The sequence below is a fragment of the Mchenga conophoros genome, linkage group LG10 (assembly GCF_057382185.1).
Source record: "Mchenga conophoros isolate Kocher_MC1m ecotype Shallow Benthic linkage group LG10, M_conophoros_male_GT1.1, whole genome shotgun sequence".
Taxonomy (NCBI): Eukaryota; Metazoa; Chordata; class Actinopteri; order Cichliformes; family Cichlidae; genus Mchenga; species Mchenga conophoros.
In genome coordinates, this window is record NC_140535.1 from 14,972,396 (window position 1) to 14,996,108 (window position 23,713).

Genomic DNA, 23,713 nt, shown 5'->3' on the forward strand with positions numbered 1-23,713 from the left:
ATTTGTGCAAGGGTTAAAGATGTAGTGGTGAAAAATGCTGAGGTCTGGACTGGGACACGCCTTGAGCACTTTGTTGGGTACCTTGTCTGAGCTAGAAGCTTTTCTCAGCCTTCCTTGGGTTTACAAATCTAAACATGAGGTTCACATCACACTCCTGTACAGTGGTAGTAGGTGTAGATGGAGGGCCCAAACTGGGTCTCTGGGTCAAAGCCAGCAAAGCAGCTTACCTCCTCTACCAGGGAAGTGTTCATGTTGTTGAGTTTGAGATTGCTGTCCTTGTGATTAGTGATGTGTGTCCTGCCAAGCCTGCCTGAGTTTATTGTCAGTAAAGTGGACCTCAATTTTCCTCTTACAGTCCTGTTTGGCCTGATTGATGCCACTTTTCAATCTTGTCTTCGAACGGACATGAGGGCTAGATCATTCAGTCCTCAAGGGAGACTGGACTTCCTTAGTTATCCAGGGTTTCTTGTCAGAAAAAACGCTGATGTGCTTAATAACACAGGTGGAGATGCAGCACAGTTTGTGTATATTTGAAAAATTTCCCATTTAGTGTGTGCAAAGCAGTCCTGTAGCTCAGTGATAGAGCCCTCTGGGGAGGTTTTGATGATCATTATGTGTGGCTTTGTTTTTTCCTGAGGGCTGCATGCTAGGGGAAGGAGTAATCAAAGATGGTCTGACAGACCCAACTGTGGAAGGGTCACAGTGCTGTATGCATCCCTGATGTTTGAATACACCCATGTGGCTTTGTGTATAGATCCGCCTGGCAGCCCTGCTTCTGCCTTCCTCTCTTTATGGCACCTTCATTGCTTGGCAGACCCCAAAACAACCTATGGTGAGCCTGGAGGTCTTGTTATGTCCACTGGGATGTTGTGAACTCACCAGAGGTCCAACATGATAGCCACAGGACACTGTTTATAAACTCCTGACATCTATATAAGAGCATATCTTTACAGAGCATGAACAGCAATGCCAGAAATAACACAAAAGACACCACACTAGAGAGCCAAGAGCTATTGCACTAATACACAGAAGTTATCTTGAGTGTAACACATTGTGCACTGTATAAATGATCAGATCTACATCCATCATTATACAGATTATGATTGTATCTAGCGTTCGCTATCAAACACTATGGCAATGCAGCCAGTAGTCATCAGACACTGACTGATGAATTGGCACTTTTGTCCAGCATGTGGAGCGTTGAGAATACTAAAATTATCCAGATCTCATCTTTTCATCTTCTTTGCTTGGTACACACCTTTAGAAAAACCACCAACACATTCCTTACAGTCGTCATGTTTAATTAGGTGTTCCTGCTACTGCTGCTGTTTTAGGCTTCATCTTTTAATCATGTTAAAACACACTGGCTGGTTTCATATCCCAAATACCCAGCTGAAAGAGTCTGAGATCACTAAAGATAATCAAACAAACATGGAGGGAAGCTTAGTCCATCCTTACTTCAGCATCTGGGAAAATAAATAATTTAACCCTCGCCACAGGAGGCCTTTGGCACTGAAGTCACTCCCGACTGAGCCTGACTTGTTTTTCTCCTCCAAGTGCTTGTTTGTTTGTTTGAGAGCTGTTTGTTTGGTTTTTTCATAAGATAACACGACACACATTATGACAACGGTGATAAGAGATTATGTAAATACTTTTACAGGGCACTTCTCCACTCCCTCTATATAAACATGCATATTACCATGTTCAGTGTGTAAATACTGGCAAGTGTATCTATCCTAGGCAGTCAGTTATAAAAGTGTCATATCAATTAGACTGTCTCATAGGCCTACATTGCATTATTTTAACATACCCTGGAGAGTAGGACCAATAATAATATAGCTACAATTTCCTATGTGATTATGCAAAATAGCCTTTATAACATTTGCACGTTAGCTGAACGCTTGGGCAGTAATATGTTTGCTTAAAATATCAGTTCATGCATTAACCAGAGGCTGTTACGCAGACTTATTAACTGCTACCGAATAATTTATCATATGATCTATGGTAACATCACCGGCCACCATCTGCATCAGCTTTGTGGAATGCAGTTTATTAATAAAGTCTCTTTTCATGCCACCCAAGACAGCAAGCGTCTAAATCCAGTCCCCCTACCTAATCCCCGTCCTTTGATTGTCAACATTAAGCAAAGCTGACAGCCATTGTACACACTCATATGCAGTACAGAGGTTAATTAATGCTTCTTGTCTGTCTCTCTTTCACATTCTCTCATATGTCTTCTTAGAGACTTCAAAGGCGTCACTTCCCTGCACTTTAAGTGTATCAGAGCCAGTGTCATGAATCCTTTCTAAACAAATCACTTGATCTGTAATTGCTTTGAGAAAGGTTGCAGAATGGAAAGTTAAACCAAACAATTTCAGCATCCAGAAGCCGATTATATTTGAAGGAACTGTCTGAGGAGGAGTGATTTTTTTATTTATTTTTTGGGTCGGGAACACAGCAGTCCCTCCAGCTTTTTACAGGATCCGGTGAGTTGGTAAAAATTGCACTGCATCTCTAGCAGTCCCAATAACTAATACAACTAGATAACTGTATAGGCAGCACGGTGGCATGGTGGTTAGCACTGTTGCTTCACAGCAAGAAGGTCCTGAGTTCAATTCTACCATCAGCAGGGTCTTTCTGTGTGAGGTTTGCGTGGGTTCTCCCTGGGTACTCCGGCTTCCTCCCACAGTCCAAAGACATGTACTTTGTGGGGATAGGTTAATTGGAAAATCTGAATTGCCCATAGGTGTGAATGTGAGTGCGAATGGTTGTCTGTCCCTGTGTGTTACCCTGCGACAGACTGGCGACCTGTCCAGGGTGTACCCCGCCTCTCGCCCTATGACAGCTGGGATAGGCTCCAGCACCCCCTGGATAAGCAGAAGCGAATGGATGGATAGATAACTGTATAATAATATAAAGTGCTGTTTCTCCAAAATAATTAAAGCATTCCCTTTTTAATTCCTGGTAATTAAATGTGATATAATAGTGTGATCATTTGTGTCTTTTGATGATGATATTTGATTACGTCTACTTGTGCACTGTGTGCTTTAAATGGCAAATGAAAGGAGGGTGAGGATTTTCACTCTCTCGTAAAAAAAAAAAGCATGGTGTTTTCTCCTGCTGCACACTGGCGCCTTTGTAGTGAACCCAGCTTTGACATCAACTGGGTCAAACATGAGGGAGGGAGGGAAGGAGGACAGCAGCTGGACCCAACCATCAATGTCACCCTTGTTACTCAACTTCGTCAATGTCAGTCACTGAGGTTTAGATTTATTTTCCTCTTCTGTCTGTGCGTGCTTCTTATCTTTAAGTGTTCTGCACAAATGGACTTATAAGCCACGAGACCTGTTACCTGTGGTGCTGATGTCTGACATGGGGTGTGTGCAATAAACAGATGACTTATCAAAAGCGTGTGTAAAGAGATAAAAACATGTAGAAAAAAAAATGTAGATCGCAGAATAGCTGAGTTGTTATTTTACTGAATGCTTAAAAGTGTAAAGTGTGCATGTAAAAGCTGGCATGTTTATTAAATTACCCACATATGTTATGATAGAATCAGGGAAAGAAAAGAAATGAAAATCCTGTAAAAGGAAGAAGATACCAAGATGAAAGTTCGTGTTAGAATATTTGGCCCACTCTCTGTTCCCCGTGGCTCCTTAAATAATGACTGGCAGCTGAAATGGGTCTTTGTGACTTTAAGATGTGACTCGGGGAGATGTGGTCTATCTATTGTTGATGAGACAAAAGCGCGAGTTAGATTCATATAGGGGTGGCGGCGAATAACTTCTCATATCCTCATATCACAGTCACAAAGCCACCCAGCAAAACTTCAATAACCTGACACTTCTTTCCGGACATGGGTGAGTGCACAGAATTTCTAATGGTTCTTATCATTTGTTATTGATGGGATTTATAAAAAAAAAAATTTTTTTAAGTCTATTTCAATAACCAGTACTAATGTTACCTTTGATGTCCTTTGATATCAAGTCTGAGGGAAGAATTGCTGCAAATTAATCCTCTGTTTTAATTCATCAAAAGCATTTCTAGACCCATTTTTTTGATTTACCACTAATTCCCTTTTTGCCCCTTGATTCTAACACATGATGCAGGTTAACATATGATGGTGATTTCAAAAGACCAAAAAGAAAAACACGTGCACGCTGCCAGGATTATTTACCTTCTTGTCACCTGCTCTAATCTCTTTCAGCAGTAAACTAGAGTGGAATCAGAGTGGCATGACAGAGCTGGGCAGCAACTCTCATCATGCCAAGGCCATGCCAGGTCACTCATGTGAAAGAGGTCAAATACTCCCACATGTGTCACGGGCATATTTTGTCACACTTCCAAGAGAATTGTGGACGCAAACAACTTCTGCTAAACATGTTCTCACTTGCAAATAGCCTCTGAGTGAAATTCTGCATGTTTGTTTGGGTTTTTTTTGAAGCAGCTTTGGAGATTTCAGTAATTACCTGACATCTGCTGCAAATGCACTGATGCACTTTGCACTGAAATTCAAACTGAGGCTTTTGTGGCGTTTATTATTCTATCAATACAACTACTGCTGCAGCCGGGCACAGATTAAGCGTGGGCGTCCGTAGGCGCTATCATTTTGGGACTAACAGTCTTCCTGCTGTTACTATTTATATTTTAGTAACAGTTTGTTTAACTCACAGTTTCTCTTCCTTCCAACTAAAAACCAAAAGATCTTGCAAAAGATGAATGCAGAAATAGACATGTTTGGGGATGTTTGGGCCTAACTAATTTTGAGTTGGGCTTGCTATTGTTGTTGTAGTGAAGATATTCAAATTGCCCCTCTCCTTCATAATGCTTCCACCCACTCTTTAAACACTTGAACCCGGCCCCCACCGACATTGACACTCGGTGCCATGGTACCAGTCTCAGCCAGCTGTGGAGGGAGGAGGCCCTGAGTAGTGACATTGGCAGTGGTGGAGAGACGGTCCCGGTGACCCCTTCGCCATTACGTTATATGTGTGTATTGTGGCACCATGGTCTTTGTTTGACATCACTGGCCTTTGTTCCTTCCCAATCATGGCAGATACAATGGATATTGTATCTGCTGCCACAAAGAGATGCTCTTTCTTTGGGCCCCCTGAAGCCAGCGTTTCACCACCATCCCTCAATCGCCTGGTGACGCCTGTGACCACTGGACAAAGAGGGCTGGACCAGATTTAGTAAGAGCAGAGCTGTGAGGTGTTGGCACAAGCATTTGAGCTTTCACATACTGGATGAAGTCAGCGCTGAGAGGCTTATTTTACAGTAGCAATACCTTGTAGAGAGCTCTGTACAACACTTGTTGGCACTGGAACCTTTCTTATAGCGGAGTACAGCATCAGAAGCAGCAAATGTTTCCGGTCAGGCAGCCTTGGCTTTGCAAAGCCTTAGGTGCTTTCCTCTATCCCATTTCTGGCAATGCATTTATTAACACTTTGGATGTTTGCTACCTGCTTCAACAGCTCAGCTTGCTCTGGAAGAAGTGCGTGAGATTGCTATAAAGTCCGTGTTGGCTGCTTTTGTTTGGACGCTTTATTGGGAGACGCTGCTTGAACTCTTGTTTGTCACTGCTGTCTAATTTATCTTCTTTTTTTTTCTTGGTCTTTTTCTTTTGCTTTCTTGCCTGTTGTTGGGGTTTTGGTGTATGCTCATGGATTTTCAGACAAAGCGAGGCCTTTTTCATAGCTCCCCCACTGGGTGAAAGAGTCCCCCACTGTGGCATAGATGTGCTGTGTGGTTATATGTGCGGTGTGTGCCGCCTGTGTGCTGATATATTATGCCCCCTCAGGTTGCTATGATTGCTGTATCCGGTGCATTGGGGCAGTGCCCTACCCATCCCTGGTGGCCACCTTGCTGTGCTATGCTGGCATGGCATTATTTTGTGGCTGCGGGCACGAAGCGCTGACCCAAACCGAAGTCCTCGTTGAGACTTACTTTGCCCGCAACATTCAGGACTATGTGGTCATGGCCTCTTTGTGAGTGATTTTTCAATAACTTCTATCAGTTGTGGCTTCTTTTTTCTAAGTCTCTGGCATTGCTTTGTTTTAACTAATTGACTGACTTCTCTCTGTGACTGTTCCAGTATCAAATACTTCCAGTACGTGATCTATGGTCTGGCTTCATTTTTCTTCCTCTATGGTATCCTGCTACTGGCTGAGGGCTTCTACACAACAAGTGCTGTCAAACAGACCTTCGGCGAATTCAGGAGTACCCAGTGCGGCCGCTGCCTCAGCCTGACGGTGAGCACATGGGTGGAGGAGGAGGGAGCGAGGAAATGAAGAGGGAGGGGAAATGTGAGGTGTCAACATTGTTGAGATGCTGAATTCTGGCTTGTTTTGAGTCTAATAAATATGCTCTTTGTTTCTGCAATTTCCACATGAATTATGGTTCATTACAGATTTAATGACACCACATTTATCACGCGGAAAGTATCTATTAGCATCTGTGTTGCGATTCTGTGACCTTGTGTGCTGCACTTTTTTGCTACAACAGTTCATCATAGTGACGTACATCTTGGCCTTCATCTGGCTGGCGGTGTTTGCCTTCAGTGCTATCCCAGTCTTCTTCTTGTTCAATATGGAGCAGACCTGCCACACCGTCAACATCCTGTCTGAATCAACCCCCAGCATTAATCAGCATGGCTGGATCTGCATGGACGCCAGGCAGTATGGTGCGTTGCTCGTGTAACTACTGACCACATGGTCCCCCTGATGGGAATGTTAATGCGCCCTTGAAAGCAATTAATCACCGTGTAGTGGCTGCTAGACTGATGGCTATATTAGTCAGGAAATAATGAAGAGAACTACACCTTTATCAGAATCAGAATCAGAATACTTTATTGATCCCTGGGGGAAATTATTTTTTGTTACAGTGCTTTGTTATGGTCATTTCTTCACTATAGTTTCCCCGACATGCTTCAGGCAAGCCAGAGCATACACGGATCATCAAATCTCATCATAATTCAGCCATAGTATGAGGTTTCTCACTTATGTTATGTCTCCATTTAAGGTCTGCTTCCTTGGAATGCAATGCCAGGCAAGTCTTGTGGGACAACCTTAGCAGCAATCTGCAAAACTAGTGAAGTGAGTAGAGTCTTTATACAGTTCGATATAGCATTTTGGCATCATCACATTAAAATCACTGATCAAAATCGACATAAAATCTGTTTTGAATTATTAGCAGGACAACGTGCATATGAGAGAGCTCACAGTAACACACACGAGTTTGATTAAACACCCTGCATGTGTTTCAAGCTAACCTTTTTTTATTATGTCTTCCAGTTCTATGTCACATATGACTTGTACATAGCTGCATTTGCCGGTGCTGGGATCACTCTGTTAGCACTGGTGAGCTATTTTTGCATTATTTCTAGGACATTTAAGCTAACTCCATTTAAACAGCTGAATCAAATTTAAATTTTGAAATGAAACCACTCTGCGGTGTTGGTGTTTTTCCTACGTCATCATAATAGTGCTTGTCAAGGATTAATATTGCCAGTGACCAACAATATTTTCTGAGAGTTCAGTTAGCACAGGTCAAGAAGTTAGCTATTGCTTTAAAAACTATCATTACCAAACCAATGCAAGTAACCTAAATCTGGCTGGCAGCAAGCCTATCTTGATAATATATATATTTTATTGCATTCATTAATAAAGAAAACCCTTGAAATGCTTACCATTTATTCCACAAGAGGGTCATATTTGAACACGGGCATCTTTTTATTGTTTTCCCCCCTAAATTGCAATGCTGTGACATCACAACAGCATGATTGGCCAGTTTTAGTGTTCATCCTGGACATACATTAATATGATATATATGTTTTATCGTATTATCTACATTTATCATATTATATAATGTTATGATGAAGCAGGAAAAACACCATCACTGGTACATCCGATAAACGTTTTTTCTCAATCTAGGCACTTGAAAATGAGTTTCCAGAAACAGAGCTGCTTTTACTGTTTAAAGTATCATTTTGAATGGTGTTGTGAGTGGAACCGCTTCTGATTAACACTGTACACAGCAAAGTATGTGAATTATTTGGAGGAACGGCGACACATTGTCAATGTCAGTTTTCAATGCTATGATCTTCACGCAAAAAAATTCCAGTCACCTTGTTTGTATTGAGCAGAAATAAATGAATTTTCAACGTGTGGATTTCTCTAAACCAAAACTCTGTTCGTGACTACACACAGTCAGAGATGATTATTAAAGTTTGCTTTCTATCTTGGATGATTAAAGCATTATACTGATCACTTCTCCTCTTGGAGACAAATGAATATTCATTGTCTGCTTGCAAAAAAAATGCTTACAGTATTCGTTTATGTGTAGAAGCTGATTATTTTTTTCATTTCATTAATTCTTCCACTCACTCTAGTTCCTGTATCTGGTTGCCACCACCTACAACTACGCAGTTCTGCGGTTCCTGGGCAGAAAAGGCATTCGCTAAGTGCAGCGCCTCAGTTTTCTCTGTTAACCCCATTGTCCGACTATGAGATGGACAGTCAGCCTACATTCATCCTCTGGGAAACGGCAACCTCCAAACCTGGATTGCCTGCTATTCTTTAAACCTTTCCAATAACAGAAATAGTTTCTCATCACTATTATGTATGAACAACAGACAGAGAGATGAAGATAATTTACCTCCAGCAATGAGCTCTGGCCTGTGCATCAGATCCTCCTTTCAAGATGATTCTCTTAGCTTTGTTGTTCATTTTCCCATTGCTGGTTGTATCTCTCACTTTATCCTTTGTGTGAGGCTTTGTTGGTGCTCATTGTGATTTATGATGTTTCATGAATAATTAAGAGCAATGACAGCTTGCCTCGCAAGTCATAACTGCATGCACAGTATTCAGTGGTTACTGACACCCAAATTGGCTCTCAGTATGATTTTGTGGCTTCTCTATTATCAGCCTTCAAAACTGCATGAACTAAAACGAGTGAGGCTGAACGAACCAAATTTTCCCGTTGAGCTTTCACTTACAATAAACGTGCTTTTTAGTCATACTTATACAGTCTCTTTTTTTTCTCTTTCGTTTAAATGCTACCATGGTAGGTGGGATAAAAAGGTGTTCAGCCCAATATAAGCTGTTTTAGGTTGCAGAGGGGTTGATGCTTCAGTAACTTGTCTCCAGGTGTTTAGCGTGTAGCCCTGCTACTTAGACTTGTGTGTGCTTATTTGAAATTAAGGCTCATTAAAACATTTAAATCTGATGCGTGGAATTTTATTCTAGCCATATACAGTTGCATTGCTGGTATATATTTTTTTTTTTTTGCTGTATTTTTAATTTATCCTTTTCATTGCAGAATCATTAATCATAACAATATACTGCCCTTTTACTGGATACAGTTGTGACAGAAAAAGAAAGAAAGAAGAAGTCGATAGGGAAGTTATGGGAAATAATGGACAGCACATTCATCAAGGTATGCTTGGACTATTTTCTGGAAACATATTTGTCCCAGATAGGCATCATTTCTTAACCGCTTTTGAAAAACACACTCCACACTGGATCACTTGGTCCTTCAAAAACATGGGGGTCAGCATATCTCCAAGGGCCCTAGCACAAACCCCGCACTGCAAAAGCATACTCAGTGTTAATTTCATGTACGAGAAATAGTGAAAGGATATCATAAAAACACAGATATACAGCATTTTTACAAAAGAAAACATAACAAACCTTTAAACAGTCTGGGTGGCAGTTTATCGAGGGCTCACTGAACATGATCTTGACATTTCCATTAATGATTTGGTTGCAGAAGTAACAAGGAGATTTGCCATGACTGAAGCAGGTGGTTAAAAAACAAAGCAAAGGTTATGAACCTTATTCATTTTTACACTTATGTACACTAAAAAAAAAACATTCTTGGCTCTCATAAACACAAAGCAATAATTTTGACTAAATGTAACTGAAATATATGAAATCAAAAGTGAATTTATTCAAATACTTCATCAATTAAGGAAGATATGCTGAATGTATAACAATCATGACCAGAGTCCATTAAATTACCGTTTTACATTTAATGTATGTAACTAAACCACTTGGAAAATTTACATGTAATCAAATTACTTAATGTCAACATTTTAGGGATAGATATTTTTTGAGTGTTGTATAACTATGTACAGTAAGAGTGAGAAACTTACATGGGCTTATTCAGAGTTTTTGTTGAGTTTACGTCCTCTGCAGGCTTTTGAGACACATCAGAACTACAAAAACAGTCACAAACAATGAGGATGATTTTAGTGCTCAAATAAAAATATGCGAACAACACTGAATACTCTTCTGTTCCTTTATTTTTTTTAAATAAAAACACTCACATATGGCTATCATCACACTTTTGGTTTGGTTTGAAGTCCTCAGAGTGGGGTTGTCTTGGATCTTCCACAGGTTTAGGAACAGCTTCAGCCTTGGCCGTCTCCACATCTGAAGCATCAGTCAGTCTAATAGCTGCGTGCTCTGTGTTATCCAAAACACCTTCTGCATCTGAAGCAGCTACTTGGTCAAGGGCATCTTCAATGTTCAACTCTTTGTCACAGTCTGCTGCTGTCTTAGGTGTTGGATCAAAACTTTGTTCAACAACAGTGCCTTCATCTTCGCGCTCAACCGCCTCTTCAGTTCCGCTTTTAAAAACCGGCTCAGAGGGTGGTGCACACTCGACTTTAAACTCCACACCCTTGGCAGTGTCAGCATCGGATTGACTAGATGGTGCAGGCAGAGTGTCGGTGACTGATATGGTGCTGTGTTGTAGAGCAGTTTCTTCTTCTGGTGTTGCATCACTTACAGCGGGTGTTTCCACACCGCCTTGGAGAGAAGCTTCTTTTCCCGATGTTGCCAAAGCAGGTGGTCCATACATGTTTACTCCTGCGTGCTCTAAATTAGTTGTATTCGGCGGTTCTGTTTTGATTACAGATTCTCCAGAGACTCCAGCGGTGCTTTTACTCTCACTACTCTCTCTCACTGTGCCTTCCGCAGCAGAGATTTCTGCAGGGGGATTTTTCACATCAGCATCTGCGGAGGCCTTATCCTCATTGTGACAGGTGTCAGCTGGTGCATCAGCATGTTGTTCCGTGTTTTCTGCAGTTGCTTCAGTAAATGTCTTTTCTGGCTGTGCATTAATATTTTGAATAGGTGCTTTTGTGGGGGGTTGAGGCCTGTAAAAGAGAGTGTTACTTCTTCCCCACTTTGCAACAAAAAATTTGATTTGTAAGCAAAATAACAAACACTCAGCATCTTTGAATTTAACACTTCCAGTTATAGTCTCGTATACTAACTCTATCTTCACTGTTGAGCCTTCAGGCCGAGTGTCTTTCGGAGCTGAAATATTTTCAGCACTTGCCTGATTAGCTGAATTCCTAAAACAGACAAATAAAGCACTGAGTATTTGGTTTAAATGTTCAGATTTAACTGAGATTAAGCTTGAAATATGCAGATTTGCAGAGAAGCAGTAAATATTTGCTCAGGTTTTGCACAGTTTAATTTACATTCAGCACCAACATACCCTTCAGATGAAATGACCTCTGCCTTTTGAAGAGGAGAACTTGGTGGAGGATCTATTGCTCTACAAGGTACGAATAAGAAGAGAAAAGAGAAAGCCTTATATTTTCTTAATTGCTTCTTCAGAACCAATAAGAGATTTCATCACCTTCTAACTATGTTGGCTCAGAAATAAAGTCTAAGCCAAATGCTCCACATTAGAGTAGTGACTGATGTCTCTAGTGAGCAATAATATAAATGTACATCATTAGCTATCATATATAGTGCTTGCTTAATGAATACAGCGTCAGCAGTATTCTGGGAGTTTCAGAATCTCTTATATAAACAACGTTCATCCATAACTTACATTAAAAAAAATTTGTATGAAGAGTGCAACCTGCATTGAAGGATGAGCATTCTGAGCATGTGAAGTCAGTGATTGATGAAACAAAGCTAACAAATAAGGCCTTAAATGTCAACACAATGTTTATTAATGGTGTAAATATCACCAGACACGTTGCAGTGAAGTGGTGGCTGAGGCTGGTAATAAATGAGAGACACACAAACTAAAATCTAACTTTTCCCGCAGGAGCAAAGCCTCTTGATACAGAAGAATATGCTGTATACACAACAAACTGTGAGGTAATGGTCCCTTTGCAGCTTAACAAGTGACAGCAAAACATGTGGTGTTTGTCATTCATGAGTGTGTGAACTGAACTATTAATTCAGAAGGTTTATGACTTGTGTCAATTGCGGTCATCTAAAACAGCGAGTATACACACATTTGTCTATCTTTTTAGTGCATTTCTATTATTTCTGTTAAAAACAAATCTGACTTGATAGAAAATGTTTATGGACTTTGAACCATCAGACCCAGGGAACAGATGTGTAAAAGGCCGAAAGGGCGAAAGGTACAGCAGATGGCTAAGACATCAGCACAACTTTTAATTTTGGAACATCCAAATAAGGACAACATAACAGTGTTTGCTGGGTTAGTGTTGGTAAGAACACTTTGGGGAAGCTAAGCTTCATGAGGCCTCTTCATAGCGGTGTCTCTGGTTTTACTTCAAATAAGGAGAACATAACAGTGTTTGCTGGGATAATCTGGGAAAGAAAAACAGACAGACAGACAGACAGACAGACAGACAGACAGACAGACAGACAGACAGACAGACAGACAGACAGACAGACAGATAGATAGATAGATAGATAGATAGATAGATAGATAGATAGATAGATAGATAGATAGATAGATAGATAGATAGATAGATAGATAGATAGATAGATAGATAGATAGATAGATAGATAGATACGTGAATAAATTCTAATATATTCATAAAAGAACACCAAATCATCAAGACATCAACAGTGGTGGTGGTGTGATAAATTAATGGAACAATGATGTAAGCATTATGCTTTATGTAGCAGCACAAATATAAGGTTTTAAAGTGGCCTAGACAAAGTGGGACTTACATCCAATTGAGATATTTTGGCATGTTCTCTATTAGACTGTTCAGCCCTTCAGTGTGGCTAAATTAAAAGAACTGCAGTATCACAAACGCTTCAGTTCCTGCTGCCAGGGGTGGCACAACGAGAGGGCAATTACTTTTCACATAAGACCAGGTAGTGTTGGACATTTTTTCCCCCTTAATAAAGGAAAGGATCATTTAAAAACTGTTTTTGTATTTACTCAGGTTATCCTTGTCTAATATTAAAATTTGTTTGTTGTTCTGAAACATGTAAGTGTGACAAATATGTACAAAAAATAAAATAAATAAATCAAGAAGGGAGAAAAATATTTTTTTTCACAACAATGCTGCCTAGCTGATTATCATTACAAGGGCACTGTAGTGCAATTTATTGATTTGGTCAGTGGTCAGCGTCTCCATAGGCTTGGGCTCTTATTTTCTTGATACCTCTATTTTGAAAGCGTCGTGGAAATACTTCCGGTCTTGTTCCGCTTTTCCCCGGCTTCGTAAAGTAGTAGCATATTGCTAAGCGGAAAAGTTAACGGCGATAGTCAAATGTAGCAGCATTATTTTAATTCTCTGTAACTAGCAGACATATCAGTGGCCACTGTGGAATCAACACTACCCAGGTGGGCTGTTTTCAAGTGTAGTATCGTCTCAAAATAGCACCACAGTCCTTACGTCTGCTGTTTTACATCAAAAATAATACCAGCACGGTCCGAGACGAGTAAGTCGCTTCGTATTTTACGACTTTTACTTTTAATAAAAAAAAACATAATAGTAGTTAATAGAAAATTCATGTGGCCTGCTGTATCATTTTTAGAGCTAAATGAGGTGCCTCCAAAAATGTTACTTCCCGATGCTTTCCACCAGGTTTTGAAAGAAACTTGACATAAGCCTATCAGGTTACTTAACACTGATACAGTGTTTTTCAAAACAAAATATAGCATAAATATTATTTTAGGCCCGGTTAAAAAAATAAAATCTTAAATGGCATTCTGTTCCTTGTTATTTCAATACATTAGTGCAGGCTCTAAACATCGCTTTGGGCCCCTTTTAAGCAAAAAAACAACAAAAATAGCAAGATCTTTTATTCTTATTGAAGTGAGCTTAGAGATCTAAAAATGCATTACCTGTTTAATAAAGTCAGCTTTATAGGTGACTAACAAACTCGAGCCTTTTATATCTGGTTGTCATGAGCGCTGAAGGACTGCAATAAACTCCAACTACACAAAGTACAAAGCAATTATTTCTGGTAAAGTAAAAATGTGTTTAATTAGTAAGCTTATACCAATGTCAATGTGATTTGTGATTCTTTTTGGTGCTTAGCCAGGCCACTTTGTGGCTGTCGGATTTTTACTTGTATGGTTCATCTCAGTATTTTCTTGTGTTGCCTTAGGGGGAAAAATGCCATCAAGAAATCACCTTGATAAAATCGGGAGGAAGAAAAAGAAGAGGTGGACAGAGGACGCCATGGAGCGTGCACTGATAGAGGTCAAGTCAGGCAGGTGCACAGTGAGACAAGCCGCCAAGGAGTTTGGAGTCCCTAAATCTTCACTGGGGGACAGAGTCAGTGGACGGGTGACCCCTGGGAGCCGTAGCGGCCCGGCTCAGCTTATAACATCTGCTGATGAGGAGTTGTTGGTCGAGTTCTCCTTATACATGTCCAGGCATGGATTCCCACTTACAAAGCAGCAGCTGGTGTCCTTCGCATCGTCAATTTATAAGCGGCAACACCGGAGGGTGGCATTTTCCAAACTGGGCCAGACATGGTGGCTCAATTTTAGAAAGAGACAAGAGAAAAACATCACTATTCAGCCAGCAGACAATGTTGTCCGTGGGAGGACTGTGTCAGTGAGAAAGGAAGCAGTAGATCAGTTTTTCCACCTCCTGAGGACTGTTGTAGATGCTCATGAGCTCATAGACAAGCCTCACCAAATTTTCAACTGCAATGACACAGACTTTCAGCTGAGTAGGAAGAGGGTGACTCTCCCCAAATCTGTCGGTCTAGGCTACAAGCCAGCGCCAGGCTCCAGGGACCATGTCTCCGTCTTGGCTTGCTTTAATGCGGTTGGAGAGGACATCCCCCCATTTATAATCTACTCAAAGGCCTATCCAGGGGGAGTATGCTACAAGACACAAGGACCACCGAATGCCCTATACGGGTGGTCAGACTCGGGATGTATCAATTCAGACCTCTTTAAGAAATGGTTCCTCAAACATTTTCTCGTGCACGCACCAAAGGAGCGTCCACTGCTGCTGATTTTCGATGGCCACAAGTCACCCGTGAACCTGGAGGTGGTGGAAACAGCTCGTAAGGAGGATGTCATTCTTCTGTGCCTCCCACCTCATTGCTCCCACATCCTCCAGCCACTCAATGACGGTCTCTTTGTGGTCCTCAAGCAGCACTTTGCTTCATTCCTAGGCGACGGCTACACTACTGACACCCACTTTGCAGTTAGCAAAAAGGAGTTCTCAGGGGTTTTCAAAGGAACATATCAGGTAGCAAAGGAGGAGGAAGGTGTGAGAATTGTGAAGGAAGGCTTTAGGAAATCTGGGATCTACCCACTGAACCCCTTCACCATCTGTGACAGACACATGATATCAGCCCACCACCCTGGCCAGATAGCTGCACCCTCCTTGTCAACACCAGTGCCGGGAGTGCACACTGTAGGAGACCTCACAGATGCTGGGCCGTCTTCCTAATTCATCGCTATAAAAATGAAAGTGTGATTGACTGCATAATTGAGCAAAGCAGAAATGAACACAGGCTCGTTCTGTCTTTCAAAATACTGAATTAATTACAGTCCTGTTTTTTAATATAGTGAACCACCTCCTGCTGCCTCCCTGCAGAGAGCCCTGTTTGAGGAAGGCTTGCATTGTTATTAATTACTACTCAACAATGAGCTCAGTTTTAGTTATCTGGTAATAATGTTTGAATGATGCACAACTGTGGTTTTCAATGGGTTGGGAGTCCCAAGGTGAACATGATTTTCAAAAGGATATTAAAAGAAAAATAGAGGAAATATTTCTGCTTAACAAAAATCTGTAATTTCTCTTCATAAATGCTTCCATCTTCTTGTGAATTATTGGATGGCAAGCCGTTTAAATTAAGTGACCCATAAAAGAAAAACACTTGCAAAGCACTCACAAGTTGCTTCAGCCTAGGGGATTGTGAGCAAAAGGACATTTGTAGATATTCAGTGCCATCTTTTTTTGGTATTGCTGGCCAGTCAGGTAGCGAAGCTAACCATCATTGGTAAGGGGCATGATTTCAGTTTAGTGGTCTCTGACAGCAAGTGAGGGAGGGGAGGCTGTGAGGTGTGAGTTGCCCGAGCAGTTCTGCACAGATATAACACCGGTGCTTCACTCTGTCATTTGTTTTATGTATCTAAGTAATGTGACAAATTCACTCGATTATCTCAAACACACTGGAACGGATAAAAGAATGGATTTAAAGCTTGGGCACATTTTCATATGTTATCTGTTGTAGACGTCTGATAACTACACTTTATGCTGTGCAAGATGTCTCTGAAGCACAATCAAGCCTCTTAACTACCAGACTGATTTTGAGTGGAAGTTGGAACCATTTATTGAAGGATGTGTCATCAACAGATGATGCAGCTGTAGAATATGATACACCTACTGCTGTTGTCATGGTTTTCTTTGGAGGTCAAAGAAAATATGTCCATTTTTGGTTCCAACGGTTGTTGTCTTTTTTTCCCTAAATAGTTTAAAATTGTACATGTGATTCTGTTGTTCCTTTACTTACATCTACTGGCCTCTTTGTTAGGTACGCCTGTTTAGCTTCTCATTAATGCATATATCAAGTCAGCCAATCACATGGCAGCACTGTGCTATCATGTTAATGTAGATCATAATCTCAGGAAGGTTTCCAGCATGTTGTTGAATCTATGGTATGAATAATTAAGACAGTTCTGGAGGAAAAGGGGTCCAACCCAGTACAAGCAAGGTGTACATAATAAAGTGGCCTGTGAACATAAGTATCCTGAATAATTGTGAACACAGAAACTGATATAAAAGTAAACCCAAGACCTTTTTAAATAATTTGCTTCTTTCTGTTCACCTGGAAGAATGAACCCTACGTGATCTCAGGGGGAAAAGTCAGACATCTAGAATAAAGATATTTTTAAATGTGTTTGAAGCAAAAATTTGTCCATAACCTTAATAATTTACAAAATTTTGCTGTAGCCATAGTTGAGTGTGTGTGTGTGTCTGTGTTATGTACATGTTCAGGCTGAGTGATGTAATGTCAGTGCAATTGATACATTTGCCGACAATAGTCAGGCAGCTAAGGCTGACGTATCCTTTATTTAGTAGAAATATTGTGCAACCAAGCAGAAGAACATCTTTCTGTTCTATTACCTGTATAAAATAACTCTGTATATGACTATAATTATTGGATGCCTATATCAAAATCATAATTTTAATGCACAGGGGTATTAATATTAACATTAACCTTTTTTTTTTAACAAAGCTGGAAAAACATTTGTCACATACCATATAATTAACAATCTCATATGTTAAGTTGTTCCCTAGAAAGCTTTTGCTACAGTATTCAAGGAAAAAATACGCATGTGTCCTACAGGGAAGCACCCCAGTAAGATTAACGTTTGATCAACCAGCTTAAGTGTAGGTCACACTGCAGTGTACTTTAGAGTTTTATGGATGCGGTACAGATGCCCAGGGCTAAGTTAATGTTTTTGTACTGTATGTTAATATCACAGATGGTGATTTGTGCCTGAAGCCTGGAATATTTTTAGTTATGATTCAATGACACAGCACAGTCGAAGGACAATTTGAGTTTAACTTGCAGAACTGCCACCACACTGTGTGGTGCCATACACATGGGTCTAATATTTAAGTTTTACATTATTTTTCTTTAAAAAAAAATAGATTTACAGTCATGGTAAAAATTTATGGCCTCTGTCAGTTCCGAGGTTTACATATGAGGGCATATTGAAAGTAAATCATGCTCTTAAAGTTTCTGAAATACAACCTCAGACGAACAACAATGCGTGACGTATTACACGGTTTAAAAAAAAACAAACTAAGCCAAAATGCAGAAGGAGTGTGTGAAAAGAACAACCAGTGACTGAGTAGCTGGTAGAACCACCTTTAGCAACAATAACTTGAATAGCTTCCTGTATGACTTTATCAATCTGCCACATCATTGCGGAGGAATTTTGGTCCACTTTTCTTTAACTTGTTGCCTTTTTTCTTTTTCAGCCATTCTGTTATAGAGTTGCTGATGTGATTGGATTCATTGTCCCGTTGAAAGAACCAGTTTTGGACAAGCTGTAGCTGTCAGACAGATGCCCTCACATTTGACTCTAGAATACTTTGGTATACAGAGGAGTTCATCATGGTCAAGTTAGTAATATCAAGGTGCCCACTTCATGTGGCTGCAAAACCAGCCCAAATCATCACCCGTCCACCAACATGCCTAAGAGTTGCTATAAAATGTTTGTGCATTTTTTTTGTTGTTGTTTGTTTGTTTGTTTTGGGGGGTGTTTTACCAAACATGAAACTACACACTATGGTCAGACATCTCCACTTCTGTTGTTCAGTCTTTTCCTGGTTGCACTGTCACAAATTTTAACATTTTGCATGCTAACTGAGGCCTATAGACTCTGATTTGATTTCTCTAAGCACCTTAGGGCGAATTTGGTGATAAGGCTGTACTTAGTTCTTCACACACTACTTCTGCATTTTTGCTTTGTTGTTGTCTTTAAAAAAAAAACCATATTGTAATATGTGAAGTTTTAAAGTTCATCTGAAGTTATATTTACCAAGCCATGGTAAGGACTAGACTATTATTTTTCATATGTGCGGATGCTTGAAACCTTAGAAATGAAAGTTGTTGTTTTTTTTGTTTGTTTGTTTTACCATTTCTGTGTATTTGTCAGTTAAATCCGGTGTGCCTGAGCAACGTTTACATTCAAAAGTGTTTTTTCTTTTTTAAAATAATTTTGCAGCACTCACTCAAATCTCCTGGCTGCCAACCGGACTTGTGAACTCCTAGCTGGAATAGGTTTAGTTTCCACATCTGTGTTCGTTCTGCAACACAGAAGAGGTTGCTGTGACACTGAGACAGGACAGCTTCAATTATCCCTTTCAATTAAAAAAAACAAAATTTTAAAACTCAATTTTTGAAGTTGCATCTCAATCACTGTGAGTACCCCGCTGTGTCTTGTTCTTTCTTGGCATCATTTGATCTTTGGATCCAGCTGCCGTCCTTTTTTAATGTAGACCGCACCCTGATGTTTTGAAGCACCTGGCTTCTGTTAATATCTACAACACACACACACTTTTATCAGTACTGCATACCAAGAAATAGTTTTTTCTTCCATGTTTAATCTTATCAAATACTCACCTTTTGACATGCTGCTGATGTTTTCTCAGATGTTCAACCTGAGGAAATATTTGATGATAAACTTTCTGTACGTTTTATCTGTCATACTCTACACTCATTCCCAACTCACCCCCTTTCGCAACCTGTAAAGCTGTATTCCTATACACAAAAAACTCATCCACCATGATAAAGTGATATTGAAGCATTTACGCTTTGTTATTAACACATGTGGACAGTTATTATTATCTGAATAAAACCATTTGAGCATACCAGAAGACATTCCACAATAAAACTTGTGCAAAAATCGAATCTGCTTGTAAACACTATTAACAAATGTATCTCGTGCTCTCCCCAGTCTCTCTGCATCTTGTCATATTGCGCATCTGTTCTGTATTCTCTTCAAGCGCCTGTTAACATTTTGACCTGTGCTTAGTGCTTTAATCTCTTGTGATGAATCTTTCTGGAGATGTGCCAGCCCCAATTAAGCAGGTCAAATTCATTATTCATAGAAAAGGAAAGCAATTCAGATTTGGTAATGAGGCCTTCCTCACACAGGCCACGAACAGGGGTGTGAAGTCCATTTTTGTGCCGTATTGTGTTCTCACCTGTTTGTGTCAGAGCAGATCAGTGCCGGTCCTCCTCCGGGTCTCTGTGACATGCAAATAAGATGGCAGAAATACCTCCACCAGAGCCCCCACCCCCTGCAGTTTCAGATCCCGCCCCCCTCCCCTGTTAGTTTTGAAGTGCCGCACCTGGATGATGCTACACAGGCTCATTGAGCAAGCGGATAGGCTGGGTGATAAGAGGGGCAGCACTGTTTTGTGGTTTCGATTTTTCTGAGTGTGAGAGGTCACATTCCAGAGATGTTTTCTAGTGAGATTTTCAGTCTTTGCTAAGAAGCAAATTAAAAATAGGCTTTTATAACCTGCCTGACAGCTTAAAGGTATTTAAATGAACCCTGCAGGTTAGTACTTGATGCTGTTTTCTTTCCTACTAATGGCTATAGCAGGGGATTAAACTGAACTCAATTCTGCTCAATATTAATGTAATCTCTTTATACACTTATTGGTGAGACCCTCCACAACAGTCCCAGTTTCTCATGTGGTCCCATGGGAAAATTAATTGCCCATCACTGAACAATAGCCTTTGAAAAAAAGTAGACAACTGAAAACCTGCATATCATTAACCACAAAAGTTTTTTTTTTCAAATATAAAAAGCTTGTAGTATTGTTTCACCCACAACAAAGACTTTCTTTCACAAGCATACTGTTCCAGTTGGTAGGCTTCTAGGAATCAAGCGGGACCAGATCTCAGAGTTGTTAGAATTTAATCTACTGTCTCATCAGACCTTTTTAATAATATTTACATTGAAAATCCTTAAACCGAAATGCCCATTCTCTCCAGTGAAAATAAAAGGGCACAGAGAAAAGCTTAACCTCATTATTTGATGTTTACTTTACATTTTAATAAACTGAAATATTCACATTTTGGTCTGTGGGTGTACAGGGGACTCTGTGTGCAAAAGAAATTAATGCGGTTTTTAGTTCTTGTTATGACTGGCTCATAGGGTAAACAGCAGGTTGGTGGTTGAATTGCTGGCTGTTCCAGTTTGCATGCCGAAAGCATCCTTGGGCAAGATACTGAACCCTGAGTTATTTCCAATGTGTTCATTGGAGTGTGAGTGTTAGACAGGAAGTACTTTATGTGTGAATAAACATATTGTATAAAGTCCTTTGAGTGCTCAGGTAGCGCAGAAGCCAGTATATAAGAACTGGTCCATTTACTTTTCAGGTTTTTAAACGTAAGAGTATTCGCTTTCTTTCACTGAGGCTAACTCAAAACCTGTAGAGATGCCATGAAAATGTTTAACTTTTTTTTGTAACTGTGTCATTCTTTTTTACTTTTCCAGTTTCCTTACTTCAGTTTGTAAAGTTTCACAATAGGGATGGATGTGTGTGTGTGGGTGCACAAGTATAAGTATATATATCTGTAAATTTGTATATCTTTTGACGTGTTACTCACGTTATAAAAGCAAATACATGTAACAAATTGTAAGGAAGAATTTATGATGGGTAGTGCATGGACAGGAAGAAAAAGTGTTGACTATTAGTTACTAAATTGTGGAAAGGTGGTGGGATTAAATAAGCTTATGCTTTTTCCTACTCCTTTTTGAACATGTAAGTTATTTATAATTATTATTGTTTTGTTTTCCTTTAGTTTTGATTTGCTTGTTTGTCTATTAAAACATGTTCAAAATAAAGATACAATAAAATTACAAATAAAAGTATTGCTGCTTAGACAGAAAATATTTGAACGTTAAGTGGAATCCAGTAGAACCACTTGTTTTCCTGGTTCTCTCACAGAACAGTATCGAGATAAAAGAGAAACCATCGAAGTGGTGAATGATGTGTACAATTAGTAATGAAGGAGTGTACATTTTTTTGTGTCATGAAAATGCATGTCACACACATAAAGGGGCCAACGTTAAAACTGTGTGTCTTTTTCAACATAAGTAAGGTGTATTACTACTAATAATAAGAATAGCAGTAGCAATTTTGGTGAGTGTAGCAACACTACTCCAAAACTACTGAATGTACTGTGTTAGAGTTGTTTGTGATACCATTACAGGGAGGCTGTGCTTTGAATGCACTTTCTACGCATCTGTTTGAGCTCTGCACTTAACAGCATCCTCCCTTAACTCCTTCACTGTAGTGATGGGATTTCTGGCTCTTTTTAGAGAACCGGCTCTTTTGGTTCGGCTCACTAAAAAGAGCCGGCTCTTTCGGCTCTGAACCGGCTCTTCAGGTTGTTTTGTTGCTTTAATTAATTTATTATTAACAATAATATAAAATTATGCACAAAAGGAATTACTAATGTAAAAAAAAGTCGTTTTATTTATATATGTTTATATATAAATATATACAGTGGACCCTAGAGGCAAAGCATGTACAAACTCCAAAACACATTTCTAGCGTTAACTGAACTTCAAAACAGAGCTACCTAGATCACTTAAATTACACAATTGAAAGCATATGTGTATTGTTTGTGTATTTATACACAAGCACTCATATATATTCAAATAATTTAAAAAAAAAGTTCATTTACCTGTTACTACCACACACCAAATCCGGTTGTTGGTACTTGCTGGCTTGTGTAGCCTCTAGGTAACAAAAGCTCAACACTGGGCCTGGCATCCTGGAGCACTTCTGTTGTGTTTTAACATGTTTTGGAGTTTTTACGTGTTTTGGAGTTTGTATGCGCTTTATCTCTAGGGGCCACCATAAATATACTTTTATTTATTCACTCCACATAAAATCTAATAAATAAATCATATAATTCAAAAACCAACTAGTCACAGTTCAACTTTTAACTATTTAAATTTTCAGCTTTTTCCTTTTAACCCTTTAAAGCCGATCAGAGCAGCACGCTCCGTTTTGCGTAACTATTTTTAAATCCCTGTAGAACCGGAACTGCGTAAGCTAGCGCAATAATTTTTTTTTGCATATGAAACCGGAGGAGTTGTACTTACATCTTATGCCATCAGCTTGTCCTAGGTCATGGTTTCCTTCCACTTATAGCTTTGCAAATATTGCATAAAAAGCGCTTGCAGGAACAAAAACATAATATTCCAGAAACACACTTTGCCGATCCGATCAGCTATTCGTAACACTTCCCACATTGAAACAGACGTCAGCGGAACAATCACATGTCCTCCATTACCTGCCCGAAACCGGGAGTGACGTCATTTTCGCGGAAAATGTAGTTTTTTACTTGTAGGCCTTAAAAGCCTATACTGGTGTTTTTATAAGTCATGTTTGACTTTATGCTTTTCTGAATAGTTGCTGGGATGCTTAGAACACTGCTTAAAATAGTTTATTTTGATGCACATGCTGTTTTCTTTGCAAATTTGCATCATAGGATTGTTTTTCGTTTTTCCTGCAGTATATAAAAATTGGTGTATCTCAAAAATAAAACTATGAAGACACTCAAAATTTCCTGTTGTTGTAAACTATTTTTTGCAACTTTTTTGTATTTAAAGTTTTGAAAGATAAACCTCTTAAATTTCTCCAAGTAGAAATATATGTAAAAAAAAAAAAACGATTTTCAATTTTTTTGTAGTTTATTGCACTTTTTTGCAATTTATGTAGTTACTATGGACTTAATGCATACATATTATTAAAATATGGGCTATAACAGTTGTGTTGATGTATAGCAACTTGAAATGCTCCCAAAAATGGCACTACAGCATGTAAAAATATAAAGTAAGCTCTGGCGGCCTTGGTTCTATGGTAGGTCTTAAAGGGTTAAACAAATTTAAAATGAAACAACACAAAACGCTGAAAACCACAACACAATTAAATATAAATTAAAATATGAAAACAAAA

General features: G+C 39.5%; 3 protein-coding genes across 6 annotated transcripts; 2 read left to right on the plus strand and 1 right to left on the minus strand.

Moving 5' to 3' along the window:
• Window positions 1-3,709: 3,709 nt before the first annotated feature.
• On the plus strand, window positions 3,710-9,225 carry plp1b (proteolipid protein 1b). Of its 2 annotated transcripts, none has more exons than XM_085288677.1 (7): window positions 3,710-3,860; window positions 5,801-5,987; window positions 6,095-6,251; window positions 6,505-6,682; window positions 7,021-7,094; window positions 7,293-7,358; window positions 8,390-9,225. In XM_085288677.1, exons 1-7 carry the CDS (start codon window positions 3,857-3,859, stop codon window positions 8,459-8,461), a joined length of 738 nt encoding a protein of 245 aa, XP_085144803.1. In that variant the 5' UTR covers window positions 3,710-3,856; the 3' UTR covers window positions 8,462-9,225. The 2 variants fall into 2 exon arrangements, with proteins under 2 accessions (XP_085144803.1, XP_085144802.1); XM_085288676.1 differs by lacking the exon at window positions 3,710-3,860 and adding an exon at window positions 5,185-5,403.
• On the minus strand, window positions 9,043-19,972 carry LOC146565519 (uncharacterized). Of its 2 annotated transcripts, XM_085288673.1 has the most exons (10): window positions 19,934-19,972; window positions 19,350-19,387; window positions 19,156-19,267; window positions 18,959-19,033; window positions 11,509-11,568; window positions 11,282-11,362; window positions 10,328-11,161; window positions 10,154-10,216; window positions 9,690-9,792; window positions 9,043-9,586 (listed from the first exon to the last, which is right to left on the minus strand). In XM_085288673.1, the coding sequence occupies exons 2-10, from the start codon at window positions 19,357-19,359 to the stop codon at window positions 9,482-9,484; spliced, it is 1,443 nt and encodes a 480-aa protein (XP_085144799.1). In that variant the 5' UTR covers window positions 19,360-19,387; window positions 19,934-19,972; the 3' UTR covers window positions 9,043-9,481. The 2 variants fall into 2 exon arrangements, with proteins under 2 accessions (XP_085144799.1, XP_085144798.1); XM_085288672.1 differs by having other exon boundaries at window positions 9,043-9,792.
• On the plus strand, window positions 13,449-19,987 carry LOC146565520 (uncharacterized). 2 transcript variants are annotated; one of them, XM_085288674.1, is made up of 2 exons: window positions 13,449-13,679; window positions 14,352-19,987. In XM_085288674.1, the coding sequence occupies exon 2, from the start codon at window positions 14,360-14,362 to the stop codon at window positions 15,656-15,658; it is 1,299 nt and encodes a 432-aa protein (XP_085144800.1). In that variant the 5' UTR covers window positions 13,449-13,679; window positions 14,352-14,359; the 3' UTR covers window positions 15,659-19,987. The 2 variants fall into 2 exon arrangements, with proteins under 2 accessions (XP_085144800.1, XP_085144801.1); XM_085288675.1 differs by having other exon boundaries at window positions 13,450-13,581.
• Window positions 19,988-23,713: the final 3,726 nt, after the last annotated feature.

Excerpts from the sequence above, each read along its gene's own strand:
- LOC146565519 (XM_085288672.1), bottom strand. Across the intron at positions 11,569-18,958 it reads TTGGCAGCCAGGAGATTTGA|AGCAATAGATCCTCCACCAA; the intron begins GTGAGTGCTGCA and ends CGTACCTTGTAG. Across the intron at positions 11,162-11,281 it reads GGCTCAACAGTGAAGATAGA|GCCTCAACCCCCCACAAAAG; the intron begins GTTAGTATACGA and ends TCTCTTTTACAG.
- plp1b (XM_085288676.1), top strand. The coding sequence starts at position 5,364 with ATGTTTCCGGTCAGGCAGCCTTGGCTTTGCAAAGCCTTAG. Across the intron at positions 6,683-7,020 it reads CATGGACGCCAGGCAGTATG|GTCTGCTTCCTTGGAATGCA; the intron begins GTGCGTTGCTCG and ends TCTCCATTTAAG. Across the intron at positions 7,359-8,389 it reads GGATCACTCTGTTAGCACTG|TTCCTGTATCTGGTTGCCAC; the intron begins GTGAGCTATTTT and ends CACTCACTCTAG.
- LOC146565520 (XM_085288674.1), top strand. The coding sequence starts at position 14,360 with ATGCCATCAAGAAATCACCTTGATAAAATCGGGAGGAAGAAAAAGAAG.